The sequence below is a fragment of the Embiotoca jacksoni genome, unplaced genomic scaffold, assembly GCF_022577435.1.
Source record: "Embiotoca jacksoni isolate LCO1_2020_lvr unplaced genomic scaffold, fEmbJac1.0.p SCAF_17, whole genome shotgun sequence".
Taxonomy (NCBI): domain Eukaryota; kingdom Metazoa; phylum Chordata; class Actinopteri; family Embiotocidae; genus Embiotoca; species Embiotoca jacksoni.
Window position 1 is genome coordinate 3,741,498 of NW_027185307.1, and position 20,937 is coordinate 3,762,434.

General features: G+C 43.7%; 1 protein-coding gene across 5 annotated transcripts in view; it reads left to right on the forward strand.

The window, feature by feature from the left end:
* Positions 1-1,660: 1,660 nt before the first annotated feature.
* Positions 1,661-20,937, forward strand: part of slc12a7b (solute carrier family 12 member 7b) — a 58,325-nt gene continuing 39,048 nt past the window's right edge. For 4 of the 5 annotated variants that reach the window (XM_069151265.1, XM_069151266.1, XM_069151268.1 and 1 more), the window contains exon 1: positions 1,661-2,050. In XM_069151265.1, coding sequence (XP_069007366.1) covers positions 1,930-2,050 — 121 coding nt within the window. In that variant the 5' untranslated portion in view covers positions 1,661-1,929. Of the gene's footprint in view, positions 2,051-19,960; positions 20,194-20,937 lie in introns of those variants that run through there. The other variant, XM_069151267.1, reaches the window with a different exon arrangement.

Sequence of the window (20,937 nt, forward strand, 5' to 3'; positions counted from 1 at the left end):
TATAGATACCATTCTTATTCTATGTTTGATCTGCATGTAGCCTGGATCCAGCACTCTATCTGCAACCACACCCACTTGCTGACTACCGTTTGAAGACTAAAGTCACAAACGTGAAGATTTATGTAATGGAAAAGGTTATGCCATTTTTATATGTGAGTATTGCAGACAAAGCCTGTTTATAGGGAAACGACAGTCTAACAAACAGAATGTCTGTATTTCCATTAAGATTGTTGGGGAGTCAAGGTCCTGATAGTTAATGACATTTTCAAGAATGCTCTTGACTGCTGTAGTACCACAGCAAAATTTCCTCAGCTGTTTCAGTCCTTAGGAAGTTGCAGAGCTTAAAATATGCAATGTTTTCCTTCAATTTGGTCACATTGCCTGTCCATCTCTGTCTCTTTGATATACTCGTAACTTATGTTACACCTCCTCCTTTCCTGTTTCCTGCAGCCCCCACCCTCCCCTTGTCTGCATTGATCTTGTATGTCGTCATGTTGGGGAACCAATGCAGTGGGCGGGTAACTTGTTCTGGGTGTGTCTCTCTTCATGGGTTTAGTAGCTAGAGGTCTAGAGCTGTAGCTTTATGAAAGAATGGGTCATCTGTGTTCATTTTTATTGCTCTGTGCTTAAGCAGTATTTCCCATAACACATGGGTGTTGGTTAATGTGAGACCTAATACCCTGTCTCTTCATTGCAGGAAAAGACTCATTGTTTTTACAGATTAGTGATAAAGTCAGATTAGTGATAAGGTCAGGTGATGGAGTTGATTATGAGCTGCAATACAGAAGCTCAACATAACATTTTCCAAAGGAACGGTAGAATAGTGAATAAGAATGATGTTTTTATTCTTTTCTTTCTTATGACAGTTATACTATTTGAGGAAGTTGATGAGGTAACTGTTTTTTTTCTCCTGAACTGCCTGTTACACTGTTGAAAAAAAGTTGGCCTCTCAACACACTCCCAAGTTTGAATTTAACAACAAGCCTGTAATTCAGTCTCAGAGGAGTGTTTGTCTCTGTTAACAATGTATTTCATTTGGGAGGCTGTTCTGAAGAGATTAGAGCTTGAAATGACTTGCATCCCCACGCCATCCCTCCTTCGATTCCTCATCCCCCTTTCTTATTTTATTGTTGCCATAATGTTACAGCACATTGATAATGACATGTTCATGTCAAGTAAAAGTGGAAAGTGTTTGTTAGCATGTGCAAGCTCTTGCTCTTGTCCAGCTAGCTCTCTAAAGGGGTGTGTGTGTTTTTCAGACAGCCAGTATACATCCTTTAAACAGCACTACCCATCTCTGACTATGCAGGGTCAAATAACACTGCATAGGAAGTGAGGAAATGTATATGTGGGTATTTGCGTGCAAAACTTTTCCTGAATGGAGCAGCTCTGGACTTCCTCCTCTCTTTGAACAAAGGCAGACATTACCAGCTTTTGTTGAGTGTGAGACAGAGCAGCATTCCTGGGCAGGGACTCTAGCCTCAGGGACAGAAAGAGCTGTATATGTGCTCTCACAAACTGATGAGCACCAATGCATGTCATGTTTACTGCAAGTGTGTGTGTGTGTGTGTGTGTGTGTGTGTTTGAGTACTGCCCCCATTGGGCGGGGCAGCCCTCCTCTTCCTTATTTGGATAGTTGGTGTGGTGGGGGTCGGGGTCACATGGGTGGACAGCAGAATCCTAGCGATAGGAACAAAAACTTAGAAGTAAGACTCAGCGTCTGCCAAGGACAACAAAGTACACAAGGGCAGTAAGTCTGACCAAAAAAGCAAACAACTGAGGACAAGAGCAAGAAAGAAGAGAGACAGTTATTGGACGGAGGAAGAGAAAGAGAAGCAGCTGAACAGAGAGAGGGAGAGGGAGGAGACAGGAGAGAGAGATAAGAGTGCCACAAACAGGAGACATTGAGAGGAAGCACATGGTGTAAAAATGCCTACCAACTTCACTGTGGTCCCGGTGAAGGACAACACAAGAAAGCCAAAAGAGAGGAACGAGGAGGAGTATGTGGATGACAACAATGTTCTGAGAGAGGAAGAGGAGGAAAATTCAGGTGAGATTGAATGTTTTATGTACCTCCTGGTGGGTGACAAATGCAAATGGGGACACATTTACTTGAAGTGAGACACAGACATTTGCTGCACCTTTTTAAGCTGATACCCAGTTTTACTTTTCTGTCGAGACAGTGGATAGAGAAGTAGCTCGGGAAAGTTCCAGACTTTGCTCACAGTATCCACTGCAAGCTGATAATTTGACTTTATTGCAATGGTAACGGTTGCCTATATTTTTCAGAAAAACTGTTTATGGGTGTGTGTGTGGGCGGATAATGTGCAGGGAAGACTGGATTTTTGGGAAGGCTTGTTCATTTTCCAGCGGCTGTGTGACATTAGGGTTTCCCTCACACGCTACATCCACTCAAGGGAGTTTGACATGAATTTTGTTCCATAACGGTGTATGATGCGGTAGCAAATACAAGTCCAACGCCCATACTCTAATTGGAACACAAATTACTTTATCATCTCCTAACATCTCTCTGTGTTGATTACCATTGACATGCAATTTCCACCATGACTCACCCTCTGTACACCTTTCAGTGAACCTCATCGTGTTACAAACAACAGGATAACAGAACTTTTACATAATGCCTTGGCTCAGGCCTGACACATATTTCCTTGTGGACCTTGCTGGACCAAAACCCAATGCATAACATGAACACAAATAGCACTTTTGTATTACATGTGAGGTGTTTCCCCAAAGGATAGAGTTGTAGCAGTGGAGGTGAAGCATACATGCATGCTATTTGTTTTTATTTATTTTTTGGTGCTCTGGAAAAGATTTTGTGCACTCACTTTTACTGAACATAATTAAACTATAATCTTCATGACACTTATTGACATTTATTCAACAAAAAAATGTATATTCGGCAACCGCATATATAAAAGCTGAAAATACATATGTGATTTGACTAACAAGCTATTAGTTTTCTGTTTGACCCATATCACCCACTGGGTAACCCTTTACGTCCACTTGGAGTTAGCTAGCTCCTAGCTAGCTGTCATTCATTCTCCCAGTTCTTCATTCTGAATTGTGATTTTTTTTTTCCCCCCCAAAATTAACTTGCATACTTTCACATACCAATTGTTCACCGACATTTAGTTAATGAGTTATTAATTCAGGAAGTTTGAATATGCCAATATTTTTCCATCGAATTTGTGTTTACTCGTGTATTCCAATCAAATGAGTGTGTTTGTTGTAACGTTACTGAGACATTTAAGCAAGTTTGCAGGATTGTTTTCACCGTGGCTAATCACCTTTGCTTCCTTATTGCTGACATCTAACCAGTGCTTGTTGTTATAATTATTGTCCTCTCATTATGAGTTTCTCATTTATATTCTTCACTCACTGGTGTGTGAATTGACTTTGATCTGAAAACATCCTTCCCTCGCTCTGAGTTCTGCTAACAGTATCAACTTGACATCAACCTGTCTGAATGCATACTGCCAGCACAGAACATTCAACATAAAGAGGAGGTTATGGAGTGCATGTTTAACAAACTCCTCTCCGACACTGCATGTTTTTGTTAGTTAAGTTGCTGCTTTTATAGCACTTCACATGGCGCTGAGCAAATCAATGCCTGGTGTTTAATTTTTGCTGTGGAGCTGCAATTACGGCTGCATGCTTGGTAAGATTTTACAGACTCTGGGAGAGAGAATGGCATTTTATTGGGATGGTTATACAGGATATCATACTGCGTTTCCACTGTGATGGTTTGTGTGCCTGCAAAACATTTGTCTCTGACAAAGGCTCTAGTGATAACAACAGCTGGTGTCACAGAGGCCATGCTCTTGATCTGAAGCCACAAAATTATGTGCAGTAACTTGGCTTGTAGAAGCATCAGGACGACACATGCCCTTTGGTTTTCACTGATACTATTTAAACAAGGTCCATTATATTGTTTACTCAAATCTACAGGTCCCCTACAATAGATTTAAGCTGTTCATCAGTCAAAAACAATGATAAAAACGGTATCGTCTAAGCTGTCTGATTTGGTGAGAACATGATGGCTACGTTATGGTCAAATGATTAGGGTTCTTGATAGCGTAAATGTTGTTGGCTCAGGAGCTTGTCGGGAGGACACAGTCAAATAGCCTTCACTGTTATTGATTATGTTGCTGGCTTGCTTCCCGTTGGCTAAGTGGGGGGAGGTTAGACCCCACCCCCCTGCTGTAATGTAATGGACTCCAGTTTTTCTCATTAACTCTGAATTCCCTTTTTCCTCTTCTCCCTCTCTCATACTTCCATAGCTTATTCTCTCCTGAAAGGGATGTTGGTGTCCTAGCTTACTCTGCATCTCATAAACCCATAAAGTTCTCATAAAGTTTTAACTCCTGACACATTTCCTGGATACAGTGTTGGTCCAGCAAGTGAATACATAAAGCAGATGATGCACTAAATACGTTAAAGCTTTATTTTGAGTAAAAAACAAAAATAAAGCTCTCTCTATTTTTCAAGGTCAACCAAACAAATGCAAACTTAAATAAATATAACCAACTCCTGGCCTTAGAGTAGGGCCTCTGCTGTTCTGTCGCATATCTGCACTTTACCTTTCCTTAAAGACAAGCCTCTAGATTTTCACATAAACATCAGCTGGTTTGGTGCTGACATGTAAAAAAAACTGTTTGTGGCATCCCTTTGTGTCTTTTTTAGAACAGCAAAAGAAATTCTAAGTGCAGTTGTGGGTGTGGAGAGAAAGCTCAGTGAGTCAAAGCTGAATTTTCAGTTGTGAGAATATTTTGCCCAATTCGGTACAATTGGACTCTCTCATGTGCAATGCACTTTGACACATATTGACTTATCTTTTGCCAATAAAACACTGTACACTATTGTCTGTGCCCTCAGCTCCACTTTTAAAAACATTTGAAACCCACTTTAGTGTTGTTGCACAGGTGTGACGGTGCTCTGTAGGTGTCACTGTGTAACTGGACTGAACTGAAAGTTTGATCATGTACAGCTAAATCCCGTAACTAAGCCGTGATAGTTTTTCTGGAAATACATATGTAATGCTTTGAATTAATGCTGTGTCGAATGGTCCTAAATCCCTTTCATCAGCTCATTATTTCATTGGTGACATTTAGAAAAACAAAATCACCTGAACTAAGCCAATTGTTAAGTTGATGGCAAGAGTTCTGTGACTGAGGGACATAAACAATTAGGCTCATTAAACGTCTGTATTAGAGTGGGTTTAGATTAATAAAACATGTGTCTCATAATCCCTGCTGCATAGGACTCGCAGATCTTGGACAGAACACACTGTTCCAGAAGGGAGTGAGCAGAATATGGGTGGAGTGGAGTGGGATGGTGTGTGAGTATGAGAGTGTACGTAATGGTCAAAATTTCTGTAGGAGGTGGCTGGTCTCGGAGTGAAAAGGCAGTGTAGTGCAGATCTCTAGTATGGACTCCCCAAGAATGAATGGAGGTTCAGCCCTGACTTTTGCAATGATAACGGGGTTTCCTACTTATGACTAAACGTAGGTATGATGTGGAGTTTGTAGCCTCAATAGTAATAGTATTACAAGTGTTGGTAGTGGTTGGTTGTTACCCACTAATAAACCACTTTCTTTCAAAGCTAAATGCAAAGCTGCTATAGTACAACTAGTAAATACAATAATTTTGTAATTCTGTTTCGGCTGAAAGTAAGCAGGTGCCTGTGGTTCTACTGCCTCTGTCCTTTTGCCTGTGTGCCCATCTGTCCCAGACATGTGTTTCCTGTTTATTTCCCAGGCAGGTCTGGTTCTGTTTAAAGCTCTGTGTATGTATGTGGCAGTCTGTATTTTTGTTTCTTCTTCTCACCCTCTCAGTTAACTCTACAGTTTCCTATACTTTTGCATACTACCCACTGCCAGCTGCATTTCACAAGCAGTAAATGGAATTTGCTTTCAGCAAACTGCCATACAAGCAAACTGTAATGCAGGTCTGATGAGGTTGGAATAGTAGTTTATGATCTAGTTGAGTAACGCATGCTCAACTGTAAGTGGATTTGAGAAACTCAAACCTTTTACTTTGTCTAAAAGAACCCCATAATGACATTTAACTCACTACTTCATCTTTACATGATCAAACATTTAATCAAAACTCTCAGGTTTGTGAGCTGAACCCGACAAAACAGGTGAAAGCTGACAGCGGTCCTACTCACTGTGCAACGTAGTTCCAATATTATGAAACCAACATAAGTATAATTACACGGTATCCTGAAAAAATGGCTTTGACAGCACTGAATTGATTCTTTTGATTGACTAATTGTGAGGTGTGCTTATAAACGGACCCAAATGCAGACACACAGCAAAGTCTCTTTGGAACCAGGTATTTACTTCTCCCAGGCAGAGATAGCAACCCGGAAACACACCAAAAATCTGAGCGGGGGCGTGGCCTTGCTGGGGGAATCCCGAGGTCCTCCTCAGCGAGCGGCAGGCTGACATAGCTTTGTGGAAATCCCGAGGTCCTCCACAAATGCAGCAGAGAGAGACAGGATCGACTGTGTGACAGTCTCTACACAGGATGGCCAAACCTTCGACAGCTGATCTCCGAGGAACGAACTGGAAGGCTTCTTCGTACATTGATACCCGAGGCTTGACAGTGGACGGCAAGGCAGGGTCAACTGTGTGACACTCGAAGCTCGACACAGGATTGCCAAGATTGCAGCAGATGATCTCCGTGGAATGATCTGGAATCTTTTTCGTTCAGGTGAATGCCTGAGGCTTGACGCTGAACGGCAGGTACTGGAAACAGACGGGAGACAGAACCGGAGTTTCTCAAGAACAGAGACAGACAGACTTACGGGACGTAATGTCGGATAGTGTAACGGACGGACTGACGGCGAGCTGAAGGAAGACCGGGGTATTTAATCTAGCTGGAGGTGATCAGTGGAATGAGCTCCAGCTGGATCTCTGGAGATGGGTGCGTGAGTGGGCGGAGCTCGGAGGAGGGTACTGCAGGAGAGAATAAACAAACAGAAGCACATGGCAGACAATAACAAACAGACAGGGGAATGACATGAGGAGAGGTGATCGGGGGTAAAACAGAGGAAAACACACTAGGATCAGACAGGAATCCTAACAGTACCTCCCCTCAACAGGAGCCTCCTGGTAAACCGCCCGGTTTGTCGGGGTGCTCTTGGTGGTGGGTGCGTACCAGCTCCGGATCTAAGATCCGGGAGCGAGGTACCCAGCACCGTTCCTCAGACCCATATCCACCAGGTATTGGAACCCCCTACCTCATCGATGGACATCCAGGAAACAATTTACCGTGTAGACGGGACCACCTTCGATGAGTCGGGGGGGTGGAGGGGGTTCGGCCGTAGGGTCTAAGGGGCTGGAGGCTACGGGCTTGAGACATGGAATACTGGGTGGATTCTCATGGAGGTAGGTAACTGTAACTTGACTGTGACGAGGTTGATGATGGTGGTGATAGGGAAGGGACCAATGTATCTAAGGGAGAGTTTCTTAGATTCGGTGCGTAGGGGTATATTTCTGGTTGAAAGCCAAAGTTGTTGTCCGGGGCGGTAGACAGGAGCGGGAACCCGACGTCGATCTGCCACCCTCTTATTTTGTTCCGCTGTGCGGAGTAGGGAGGCACAAGTCTCCTTCCACACCCGCCGACAACGGCGGGCATCGATCTGAATGGAAGGAACCGCTAGGGAACAGGGGAGGTTGGTAACCCAAGGAGGCCTCAAAGGGGGATAGTCTGGTGGCTGCTGAGTTGTGGGCATACTCCACCCATGGGAGGTGACGGCTCCAGGATGAGGGGTTGGTGGAGGTCACACACCGAAGGATGGCCTCCAGCTCTTGGTTCAGCCTCTCCATCTGTCCATTTGTCTGGGGGTGGAACCCCGAGGAGAGGCTGGCCGTGGCTCCGATGTTCCGACAAAAGGCTTTCCAGACCTGGGAGGCGAATTGCGGACCCCTGTCCGAGACAATGTCCGTGGGGATGCCGTGGAGCCGTACGACGTGCTGGGTCAGCAGGTCAGCAGTTTCCCGGGCTAACGGGAGCTTGGTGAGAGGGATAAAGTGTGCTGTCTTGTAAAAACGGTCAACAATAGTTAAAATGACTGTGTTGTTGTCAGACAGGGTAAAACCAGTAACAAAGTCCAGGGCAATATGGGACCATGGGCGTTGGGGAATGGGCAGAGGTCGTAGTAACCCCACAGGGGGTCGGTGCAAGGCCTTGTTCGGGGTGCATGTGGTGCAGGCTTGTACATAAGCCCGGGAGTCCTCCTCGAGGGATGGCCACCAGAAGGTCCGACGAAGCCAGTTGAAGGTACGGTGGATCCCAGGGTGGCCCATCGCAGGACCCTGGAATGGACGGACGGAGGTACGAACAAGTGGTCTGGGGGACCCTCCAGGATCAGGCTGGGTGCGCTGGGCCTCACGCACTGCAGGCTCGATCTCCCAGGTAAGGGCACCAAGCACACAGGAGGGGGGTAGGATGGTGTCAGGGTTAGGGCTTCCATCATCTGGGGCAAACTGACGGGGGAGTGCATCTGGCTTAGTCTTGTGAATAGGTGATCGTGAAATTAAAACGGGCGAAAAACAATGCCCATTGGGCCTGGCGAGACTTGAGGCGTTTGGCGGTGTGTATATATTCTAGGTTCTTATGATCTGTGAGGACCACAAAAGGATGCACTGATCCCTCCAGCCAGTGCCTCCACTCTTCCAATGCTTAATTCACGGCTAGCAGTTCGCGGTCTCCCACGTCGTAGTTCCGTTGGGCCGGGGAGAGCCTTTGGGAGAAGGCGGCACAGGGACGGAGCTTTGAGTCGGGGCCCGAACGCTGGGACAGCACTGCCCCATCTCTGGTGTCCGAGGCGTCCACCTCGACAATAAACTGAAGACTCGTCGGGATGTACCAGGATGGGTGCTGAGGTGAACCGCTCCTTAAGGGCCAGAAAAGCCTGATTGGCCTCGGGAGTCCAAGTAAAGTCCACCTTGGTGGAGGTGAGACGAGTCAAAGGAAGAGCTGTCTGACTGTAGTCCCGGATGAACTGCCTGTAGAAATTGGGGATCCCCAGGAACTGCTGAAGCTTCTTACGGGAGGAGGGCACAGGCCATTCGGTCACTGCTCTGACCTTCTCGGGGTCCTTTGTGACCTGGCCCTCCTCGATGTAAAACCCCAGAAACTGGACAGACGGGACGTGGAACTCACATTTCTCAGCCTTGACAAACAGCCGATTCTCCATGAGCCGCTGGCGGACTTGGCGAATGTGGTGACAGTGCTCCTGGGGGGTGGTAGAGTATATGAGGATGTCGTCCAAGTAGACAAACACGAACCGGTTTAGGAAGCCTCTGAGAACGTCATTGACTAGGGCCTGGAAGACGGCAGGGGCATTAGTCAGGCCGAAGGGCATGACCAGATACTCGAAATGTCCGAGGGGAGTGTTAAACGCCGTCTTCCATTCGTCTCCTTCTCGGATTCATACCAGGTGGTAGGCGTTGCGGAGGTCCAACTTGGTGAAGATGGTTGCCCCCACGAGAGACGCGAAAACAGAATTAATCAGGGGGAGAGGATATTTATTCTTGGTTGTGATCTGGTTTAGACCCCAGTTATCGATGCAAGGGCGCAGGGTCTTATCCTTCTTGGCCACAAAAAAGAACCCTGTTCTTAGTGGTGAGGAAGAGGGACGGATGATACCAGCGGCGAGAGAGTCCGTTATATATTTCTCCATTGCCTCACGTTCTGGTCTAGACAGGTTGTAGAGGGGACTGGTGGGAAAGGGGGTGCCAGAGAGAAGGTCAATGGCGCAGTCATCTAGCCAATGGGGTGGTAGTGAAAGGGCTTGTTCTTTACTAAAAGTCTCCCCAAGATCAGCGTACTCCAGGGGAACAGAGGATAGGTCGGGTCCCGTCACGGAGCTGCTGGGAGCGTTCTCATGCAGGGGAATGGCTGACTTGAGGCAGCGAGAGTGGACTCCAGCCCAGGACTCTGACCCCAGCCCAATTGATCTGGGGGTTGTGGTCCTGGAGCCAGGGATGGCCCAGAACCAGGGGCATTTTAGAAGTCGGGAACACATAAAACCGGGTCTTGTGTCGATGGTTGCCAGACACAAGCAGAGGAATGGGCTGAATCTGGTGAGTGATGCGCACTAGTGGACTGCTGTCCAGAGCGCTCACAGACAAGAGGGCGCTCGAGCGCCTCCACACGGATCCTGTGGGTGGAAATGAACGTGGAGTCCAAAAAGTTCTGTTCGGCTCCGGAATCAATGAGGACCGAGATAGGTCAAGGACCTGATGGCGGGCACAGGTTGGCCGGCAGCATCAGGCGGGACTTGGGATGGGGGAATCTGGTGGAGTCGCTCGCCAGTATCCTTACTCTTACTGGCGAGCTCTCTCTCCTTCATCGGCATCGGCACCTCCTGAGTCTGCGGAGGAGGTGTGGTGTCGGCGACCCCTCCGGCGACAGGAAACAGAGGGGCGTCGTCGTCGACCTGGCTGGATGCTAGTGGCCTGGCGTCGGCGACCCGTTCGAAGACAGGAACAGGAAGGACAGGAACAGGTCCAGGAACAGGAACGGGAACAGGAGGGACAGCATCGTTGCTCCGTAGGCTGCCCTGTAAGATCCGGCGAGCCAACTCCCTGGCCTTAATGGCGTCTGGATCGCTTGCTGGGGATGGTGACCTTGATACGGAGCTGAAGACGCTGTCGTCGGGTCTGAAGACTCTGAAAGATTCCGTGGTCGGGACAAACGGCTCACGGGGCGATGGAGAGTCCACGGCTGTCGGTCTCTTGGTGGGCTGGCGAAGCAGAGTGAGGTCCCGTATTAAAGCCCTGAACTCTGCCACTTGGGATCCGATGGCTCATTGGGAGTCACTCAGACCCTGTAGCAGGTGGTGGTGTTGACTGAGGAGAATTCCTTTGTCCACGATTGCCCTCTGCAGGTGATCTGCAGGAGGTGATCCGGCTGCGGCTGCTGGATCCATGTTGGTCAGTCCGTTCTGTTGTGAAGTGTGCTTATAAATGAACCCAAATGCAGACACACAGCAAAGTCTCTTTGGAATCAGGTATTTATTTCTTCCAGGCAGAGATAGAAAACAGGAAACACACCAAAAGTCTGAGTCCAACAGAGAGGAAGAAAACTCCTCTTCCTCTGATCTCCTCTCCGGCACAGAGGAGAAACTCCGTCCACAACGCGGACGGCTGAGATTGCCGACATGAACCAGTCTCTGGAGTCCAATGCGCGTGTATGCGCTATTCCGTTCCGAGCCGGAAGTTGGTTCCTCCGCGCACGCGGCTGGCAGGCTGACAGACAGACAGGCAGGCAGAACGCAGCGGGGGCGTGGCCTCGCTGGAGGAATCCCGAGGTCCTCCTCAGCTAGCTGGGTGGGCGTAGCCTCACTGGGGAATCCCGAGGTTTCTCCACAGCCAGTGGCAGGCTGATGTAGCTTTTTGGGAATCCCGAGGTCCTCCACAAACGCAGCAGAGAGGCAGGATCACCTGTGTTGACAGATGGTCGCCGAGGAACGAACTGGAAGGCTTCTTCGTACAGGTGATACCCGAGGCTCGACATTGGACGGCAAGGCAGGGTCAACTGTGTGACACTTGAAGCTCGACACAGGATTGCCAAGATTGCAGCAGATGATCTCCGTGGAACGATCTGGAATCTTCGTTCAGGTGAATGCCCGAGGCTCGACGCTGAATGGCAGGTACTGGAAACAGACGGGAGTCAGCTGGTGCAATGTCTCGCAACTAATTAGGTTAAATGGCTGGTTGCAACTCCACCATGCAAAGACAAAACCATATATAAACATTATACAGAAACATCGTTACCTACTCATTTAAGATGCACTGAGGCAAAGTGGAAAACTATCCTGTCGTCTGACAAATCAAAATTGGAGATTCTTTTTGGAAATCATGGATGCTGCATCCTCCATGCAAAAGAGAAGAGAGACTACCTAGTTTGTTATCTGCACTCAGTTAAAAAGCCAGCATACGTGATGGTACAGGGAGGCATTACTGCATATAGTATGGGTAGCTCACACATCTGGGAAGGAACAATGAATGCTGAACAATATATAAAGGTTTTGGAGCAACATATGCTGCCACCCAGACAACATCTCTTTTAGGGAAGGCCTCGCTTATTTCAGTAAAACAATGTCAAACTGCATTCTGCAAGTGTTACAATAGCATGGTTCTCTAGTAGAAGAGTCCAGATGTTAAACTGGCCTGCCTGCAGTCCAGACCTGTCACCCATTTAAAAAATGTGACGCATCATGAAACAAAAAATACAACAAAAAGGGACCCTGAACTTTTGAGCAGCTGAAATCGTACAAGGCAAGAATGAGACACCATTTCAATTGAAAAACTCCAGCAACTGGTCTCTTCAGTTCCCTAACGTTTACAGAGTGTTGTAAAAAGAAGTGATGCAAAACAGTGGTAAACATGCCCCTGTCCCAACTATTTTGAAACATGTTGCCTGCATCAAATTCAGAAAGAGCATATGTTTTACATAAAACAATAACATTTCTCGCTTTCAACACTTGAAATGTTTTCTTTGGTCTATTTGCAATTAAATATGGGTTTATGAGATTTGCAAATCTTTGCAATCTCTTTTTATTTACATTTTACAGTGTGCAGTACAATATGTATTCAGGCAGACGGTCGTACCCTCTCTGACTGCTGCTTCCTATTTGCTGATCAGTGATCTTGTCTGCACCAGTTCCCTGCTCTCAATATGGTGTCTCTGATAAGCCCTTCACCAATAAGTATGCATGTGGTTTTATGGCTTTCCATTTTACCACTATCTATTCTTTAACTGTCAGCTTTTTTTTTTTAGTTTTTTTTTTTTTTTAGTTTTTGTGAGGCCCTAAGGGTTCATGTGGGTTTTGTTTACATTGGTTCATAGACTGTACAAACATGGTAAACTCCTGCAGTTGAGGCTTTTTAGCTCTGTTTAGTTTTCCACACACTGCAGTTTTGGCATTTGTTTTCAGGAAAAACATTTTTCATGTGTTTAAATTCTGCACAATGTGGGTATGACATTGTTGATCAGACATGCTTTGACAAACAAAACAAACCAATAAACAGAGCCAAGCCACCATTTAATAGCTTAACAAATGTACCCGCTCTTTGGTGTGGTCACTAAAAATAAGTATGAAATATATAAAAAAATGTAGGCAGTACTATTGATTTGCCTATGGGCAAAGGGCCATGTGGTAACAAGCTGCAGGCTCTCTCAAAATCACCTCTGCTGAAAGCTGAAGTTTGTGTGTGTCATTTAAATTATTGGCAACTTCAGAGATTACTTATGATCTCACTGTGTAGGTAAAATAAGACAAAATCTCCCCTTGCTAATTAATAATAATCTAAGATGATCTTGTAACACGGCTTTGCCGTTGATGGAGACTTTACAATAGTTCTGTGCTCTTGCTTGTTTAATTGTTAAGAAATAAATAATTGGGCATTGTACATTTATTCAAATAATTATGAGTAAACACTCTTCTCTGCTTCATTTGTTTGGATACATCCCACAAAGCTTTGATACATCCCACAAACCTTTGTAACATCTATTTGTATTGCTGTAGTCCAGAACCTGATGTTAGTAGCACAACCGCCATCTGCTTTGTAGCAGCCATCCTATCCTTCTAAATTGCCTTGGCTACATTTAAAGTGGACAATGTGAATTATTAGAGACAGGTTAGAGAAGGGTCTGGTGGGATCATAAATGATATCCTTGAATGGAGCTTGCCAACTGCAGCTTCCTTTCATTGATAACGGGTATTGGAAGGCAGTTTGCATGTACAGTGGGTACGGAAAGTATTCAGACCCCTTTGCATTTTTCACTCTTTGTTTCATTGCAGCCATTTGCTAAAATCAAAAAAGTTCATTTTATTTCTCATTAATGTACACTCAGCACCCCATCTTGACAGAAAAAAACTGAAATGTAGAAATTTGTGCAAATTTATTAAAAAAGAAAAACCGAAATATCACATGGTCATAAGTATTCAGACCCTTTGCTCAGTATTGAGTAGAAGCACCCTTTTGAGCTAGTACAGCCATGAGTCTTCTTGGGAATGATGCAACAAGCTTTTCACACCTGGATTTGGGGATCCTCTGCCATTCTTCCTTGCAGATCCTCTCCAGTTCCGTCAGGTTGGATGGTGAACTTTGGTGGACAGCCATTTTCAGGTCTCTCCAGAGATGCTCAATTGGGTTTAGGTCAGGGCTCTGGCTGGGCCAGTCAAGAATGGTCACAGAGTTGTTCCGAAGCCACTCCTTTGTTATTTTAGCTGTGTGCTTAGGGTCATTGTCTTGTTGGAAGGTGAACCTTCGGCCCAGTCTGAGGTCCAGAGCACTCTCGAAGAGATTTTCTTCCAGGATATCTCTGTACTTGGCCGCATTCATCTTTCCTTCAATTGCAACCAGTCGTCCTGTCCCTGCAGCTGAAAAACACCCCCATAGCATGATGCTGCCACCACCATGTTTCACTGTTGGGATTGTATTGGGCAGGTGATGAGCAGTGCCTGGTTTTCTCCACACATACCGCTTAGAATTAACGCCAAAAAGTTCAATCTTGGTCTCATCAGACCAGAGAATCTTATTTCTTGTAGTCTGGGAGTCCTTCATGTGTTTTTTGGCAAACTCTATGCGGGCTTTCATATGTCTTGCACTGAGGAGAGGCTTCCGTCGGGCCACTCTGCCATAAAGCCCCAACTGGTGGAGGGCTGCAGTGATAGTTGACTTTGTGGAACTTTCTCCCATCTCCCTACTGCATCTCTGGAGCTCAGCCACAGTGATCTTTGGGTTCTTCTTTACCTCTCTCACCAAGGCTCTTCTCCCACGATTGCTCAGTTTGGCTGGATGGCCAGGTCTAGGAAGAGTTCTGGTCGTCCCAAACTTCTTCCATTTAAGGATTATGGAGGCCACTGTGCTCTTAGGAACCTTGAGTGCTGCAGAAATTATTTTGTAACCATGGCCAGATCTGTGCCTTGCCACAATTCTGTCTCTGAGCTCCTTGGACAGTTCCTTCGACCTCATGATTCTCATTTGCTCTGACATGCACTGTAAGCTGTAAGGTCTTATATAGATAGGTGTGTGCCTTTCCTAATCAAGTCCAATCAGTTTAATTAAACACAGCTGGACTCCAATGAAGGAGTAGAACCATCTCAAGGAGGATCAGAAGAAATGGACAGCATGTGAGTTAAATATGAGTGTCACAGCAAAGGGTCTGAATACTTATGACCATGTGATATTTCAGTTTTTCTTTTTTAATAAATTTGCACAAATTTCTACATTTCTGTTTTTTTCTGTCAAGATGGGGTGCTGAGTGTACATTAATGAGAAATAAAATGAACTTTTCTGATTTTAGCAAATGGCTGCAATGAAACAAAGAGTGAAAAATTTAAAGGGGTCTGAATACTTTCCGTACCCACTGTATGTGCTCACCGTTTCCTTCAAATTGTGAGATAGTGACACCACCTGGAGAAGGGTGGACGTGTGTGTGTGTGTGTGTGTGTGTGTGTGTGTGTGTGTGTGTGTGTGTGTGTGTGTGTGTGTGTGTGTATGTGTGTGTATTTGTGATGTCTGGTCTATGTTCTGCCAGAGTTCATTGTTTAGCCTGCTTTGGGTGGAGACTGATTTGTTTTGAGGAAAAAGGTTTGCCTGTCTGAGAAGTCACATGATTACATTGTTATTCTTACATGACTGCAATTCATTTACATGTAAGTTCAGAATAGATGGGAAGGACTTTGTGAAATAACAGAATGCTGTTTCATTGTATTTGCATATGATTTTGAAAGTAGTGTAAATACTACAAGGTGAGTGTCAATTCATGAACCAACCAATGTATTAACTGTGGTTTCTGTTTCATTCTAAATGTTCACTGTTTGGAATTTTTGATGATGTTGAGTGTAAGTCATAGAGTACCTAATTGTAGAATACCCATTTTCATTTTAACGTATTGGAGCAACTAGCTATAAAATGCAAGAGAAAAATCAGACATCATTACACAATATACAGTATATTTGTTTATTACACTGAATGCATAGAAAGGCAAAAATAGGCATCAAATGTTTGAGACATCCGAGTAACACACCAGTCCTTTTTATCTTGGTTAAAATGATCTGTTCGACGGTTTTTAGTCAGTTTCTTTTTACAACAGAACATAAGAAGTATCTGAATTCTGTTCATATAATATAATAAGACCACATGATAAGGTGAAATCAGTATAATGCACAACAGTTCTAAATGATACAGAGTCTCTGAGATACCCCTATACTTTCTCAACTAATTATAGATACCTATCCCCTTATCATGTACATGGGTAACACTTATGAATTAATTATCATGGATTCATGCATGAATTCCTGCATGACTTAAACCTTACTTTGTGAATTAATATCTTTTAAGTATTAAGGTTAATAGTAGGGTTAAGTACATTATCAATAGTTATGATTTATTAAGCATGATCTTGATGAATTCTTGCAAAAATGTTGGACCACTGAAACCAAACTGCAGCACATGCCACATCATGAAATCATAAGCATTAGTTAGTGAGTTTATAATGTTTGTGGTCCCTAAACTGGAGTGATCTTTACAATCTACTGTGGGTAAAACTGAATAGGGCTAAAACAGTAATATTAAAGTTTGACGTTGAAAATAAGATTTGGCATTGAAAAACAAAACCATTTCAAGCAAAGATTCTATTAGATATGTAATGATACATTTCAGATGAATCTCAGAAAATGGCAATTGTTTTAAGATGTTCTTGAGTATATTATTTTGTAATTTCTGGTACAGGCAGAATCATTGTTTATCCCTTGACATCTTAGTTAATGTAAAATCACAAAAGATTACGCAGAGAAACTTTGAATTTACTATTTCTTATTTTAGTTTGTGTTGACGGTCATATAAGTAAATATCTTAAAAAACAATGCTTATCAAGACAAGATGTTGTCAAGATAATACAATGGAGTCATTGTATTATAATCTCAAAACACTTAAGAAGGCTTCAATTGTGTAGGATTTTCTTTTCAGGGGAGAACCACCTCAGACCCTCCACTCTGATTTTAGTTTCGTATCTTGTGACCTTTTTCACTATTCAAGAGTTTGCAAGCCTGTTTGCCTACAGGCTGTGTCTAAAGTCAGCAGACACATATTACTTGAAAATTGTGTCTGCATCCTCTCACTTCTTATCATTTAATAGTCAATTAGCTTGTCAGTCTGATCAGTTTTATTTCCCCCATCATAGTATTTTTAAGAGTAACCAAGTAATCCTCAACTCTATACAGACACTGATATAATCTGTCAGTAACCCACATCTCTTTCCTTTCCTTCCTGCCCATGCTTTGTATTACATAATAGACCGTGATGTTTACCTGACAGGTTTAAAGGCTTAGGACATCATTAAATGCAACACACAAACACTTAAGCACACACACACACACACGCACACACGCACACGCACATGCACACAGAATAAATTTAACTGCAGGCATCTGACATCAAACCAAGTGGAGCTTGATACGAGTAAATCCTTCTTACTGTGTGATTTGATAGCCCCTCTTTAAACTCTGCCTTGACACATCTGTCATTTTAATGGTGCTGGTAGCAGATGTTCAGTTTTTTTCTTCACATTGGCTATTGAAAGCTCGGTCGAAATTTCTTGTGAGTTTGTGAATTGCATTAGTGTGCAAGTATTTTCTTTCGTTTTTAGATTATATTTTATCAACCGCTCCTCAAAATGCAAGTTACTTTACAGTCAAAACTCTCTTAGAAGTCCAAGCCTGATAACTCTATGCACTGAATGTGTCTTAATGACCAACAGCCAACATGTTTCAGGTGGGCAAAGGGCATTCACTTCATTGCCATGCGGCCAGTGCCCAGTAGATAGCAGCAGAAATTTAGCTTTTCTTCTGTCTGCTGACTTTAAAGCCATATTATCCTTAACCCTGGAGCCTCAACATGGCTTGTGTGTTTTATAAAAAGTTCAGGATTAGCCTAATCTGGTTAAGTGATCAGGGCGTACTTCACATGCTCTTAGACGAACAGATTAATGGGTAGTGTATACAAAGGAAGACAGCAGAGTGCTAGGTTCACCTAAGCTTCAGGGTAATGGCTGGGGCAGAGGCACAGCTTTGTCTACCAATGTCTATCCTGTTTGTGGGGCTCGGGCACATCCTTTGCTCTTTCCAGCGAACATCTAGTTCAACTGTGCATTTCAGATTAGGTGTGGACGACTAAAACAAAGGAATAGTGCTTTGACAGCACTCAGCACTTGTGATAAATATCTATATCTATATATCTTAGTTTCTCAGATATTTGCCTAATATTATAAAACTTCGGTGCAGCACCCAATGTTTTTTCACAGCATCTAGACCACTATAGCTTCACTATAAGCCTTCTTTTAACAGTGCTTAGTAATATATATTTTTTTATAGCAGACTGCGCATTTAAAAAAAAAAATGTTGTGATGATAGCAGTCCAAGATTATGTAAAAATAAGTTGTTCTTTTAGGTAACTCACCACCACCCCCCACTGCTACCACAGCCCCTCAGAAACCAAGGTAGAACCCAATATATTTTATATATATTATATATAATATATATATGTGTGTGTATATATATATATATATATATACACAGTGGTATGAAAAAGTGTTTGCCCCCTTCCTGATTTCCAATTTATTTGCATGTCTGTCACACTTAAATGTTTCAGATCATCAAACAAATTTAAATATTAGTCAAAGATAACACAAGTAAACACAAAATGCAGTTTTTAAATGAAGGTTTTTATTATTAAGGGAGAACAAAAATCCAAACCCACATGGCCCTGTGTGAAAAAGTGTTTGCCCTCTCCTGTTAAAACATAACTTAACTGTGGTTTATCACACCTGAGTTCAATTTCTCTAGCCACACCCAGGCCTGATTACTGCCACACCTGTTCTCAATCAAGAAATCACTTAAATAGGACCTGCCTGACAAAGTGAAGTAGACCAAAAGATCCTCAAAAGCTAGACATCATGCCGAGAACAGTAGGTGAAATTGATTCACAATCAGTGTTGCTTCCTAACTGGACAGGTTGATTCCCAGAAGTGTGATTGACTTGGAGTTACATCGTGTTGTTTAAGTGTTCCCTTTTATTTTTTGGAGCAGTGTGTATATATATAATGTATGTATATGTATTTATGTATATATGTATATATATATATATATATATATATATACACACACACACACATATATATATACATATACACATACATATACACACATTATATATATATATATATATATAATTTTATTGTAAAATGAATATGACAACACGGTTCCAAACTGTTATTCAAATAAAAGTCTGTTGTCATGTTTCCCAATTGTATTGTTCCATGTGTTCCCTGTGCTGTGCTGATCGATTGACAATCTCCACTTTCAACAACCTGGAGGTCAGGCCTGAGGTGAAACAGTAAATGAAACTGCTAACTCAGGGAGCACCTGCAGTTTAAAATAGTAAAGACTTATTGATTCAAAATGGTATACTCCGCATCTTTGGTGGGCAAACGTTGTCTCTATTCTGTCGTGCCACAAGCTCGCAAATGTGATTACCCAGAAAAAAAAATTGTTGCATCTTCTCCTGTTTGTCCTACATGCATGTACTTTCAGCTGTTCCTCCTCCTCCCTCCAGCTCCACTCACCTAAAGCTGTTTGTTTTTACTGCTACTTTCTGCTTCCCTAGCCTTCTTTGCTCCGCCCCTTTTTATGTGTGTTGACACATGCACGCGCAAGTGTAGCAGGGATCAGTAGCTCAGGGAGGTTGAGGGAAATAATGTGTGTGTGTGCGCGCGCTTAAGGGCATGTGCGCGTGCATGTGCTTGCAGGTCTGTCGGTGGGAGGGTGAGGGTGCTTTGTGATGCATGGCTGATGTCGCTGACATCGTCGTCACAGGCCACTTTTCTCACACACACACACACACACACACACACACACACACACACACACACACACACACACTGTCACAGAAATAGCTGATCCTCACATTATCCACACAGCACAGGCAGCATTCCTGACTTCTGCACCTCACTATAGCGGTACCTCTATACTTTGGACCCCCATTACTGGAGTTCCCCAGGGACCACTGCTAGGACCCCCCTCCCTTCCACTCCCCTTTTCAGCCCCGCTCCTCAGAATGGAGCAAAGGGGAGGCTCTCGACGGAAGGGTAAGTGTTTTTTCTCAACTGCAATACTCCTTGAGTTGCCCTTTGCTGGCACGATTATAATAGATCGAATAAGCTGTTACTATATTGGAGATATTTATTTCAGGTGTGTAATAGTTATATTCTTAACTATAGCTTAATTTGTTTTATAAAGGATTATTTTATTTAGTATTGTTGTATTATTGCAACTATACTTTCTGTAGCTTGCCTGGTTTGGAACTCCTTTTTTGTCTTGTGTGATGACTCCACTTAACATATATTGCGCAATCAAAGACTAATCTGGATTTAAAAGAGGTTTTGGTATGTTGTGTACCTGAGATTGAGTGATTGAGATGCAAAAGGCTTTACTGTGCTTTTGTTGTTTTAGACTCAATCAAGTCCATGATATATGAATGAATCGTGGTCCTGTATGAATCAATGGGCTGGGAATGGCACTATCTCTGCCAGGTAGATGTGAGAAATTTACCATAGAAAATGTTTGCATTGATGCTCAGCAAGTGTATACTACAGTGCATGAAAAAAAATGATGATGATAGCAGGTTTTTTGTCTATTAACCTTGACATAAAGGAATTGGTTTTTAATTTGCAATGCCTGGACTGGATGTCTGGATATTCTCTCTCTCTATTTCTTTTAACCTGTGTCTCTTTTTTTGTTTGTTACAATGAGCCATGAGCCAACACCGGCAGTGTTAGGCAGCTTACAACGTTGTTAGAGTGTGCGGCTTAGTGGTTATAAATAGGATGCGT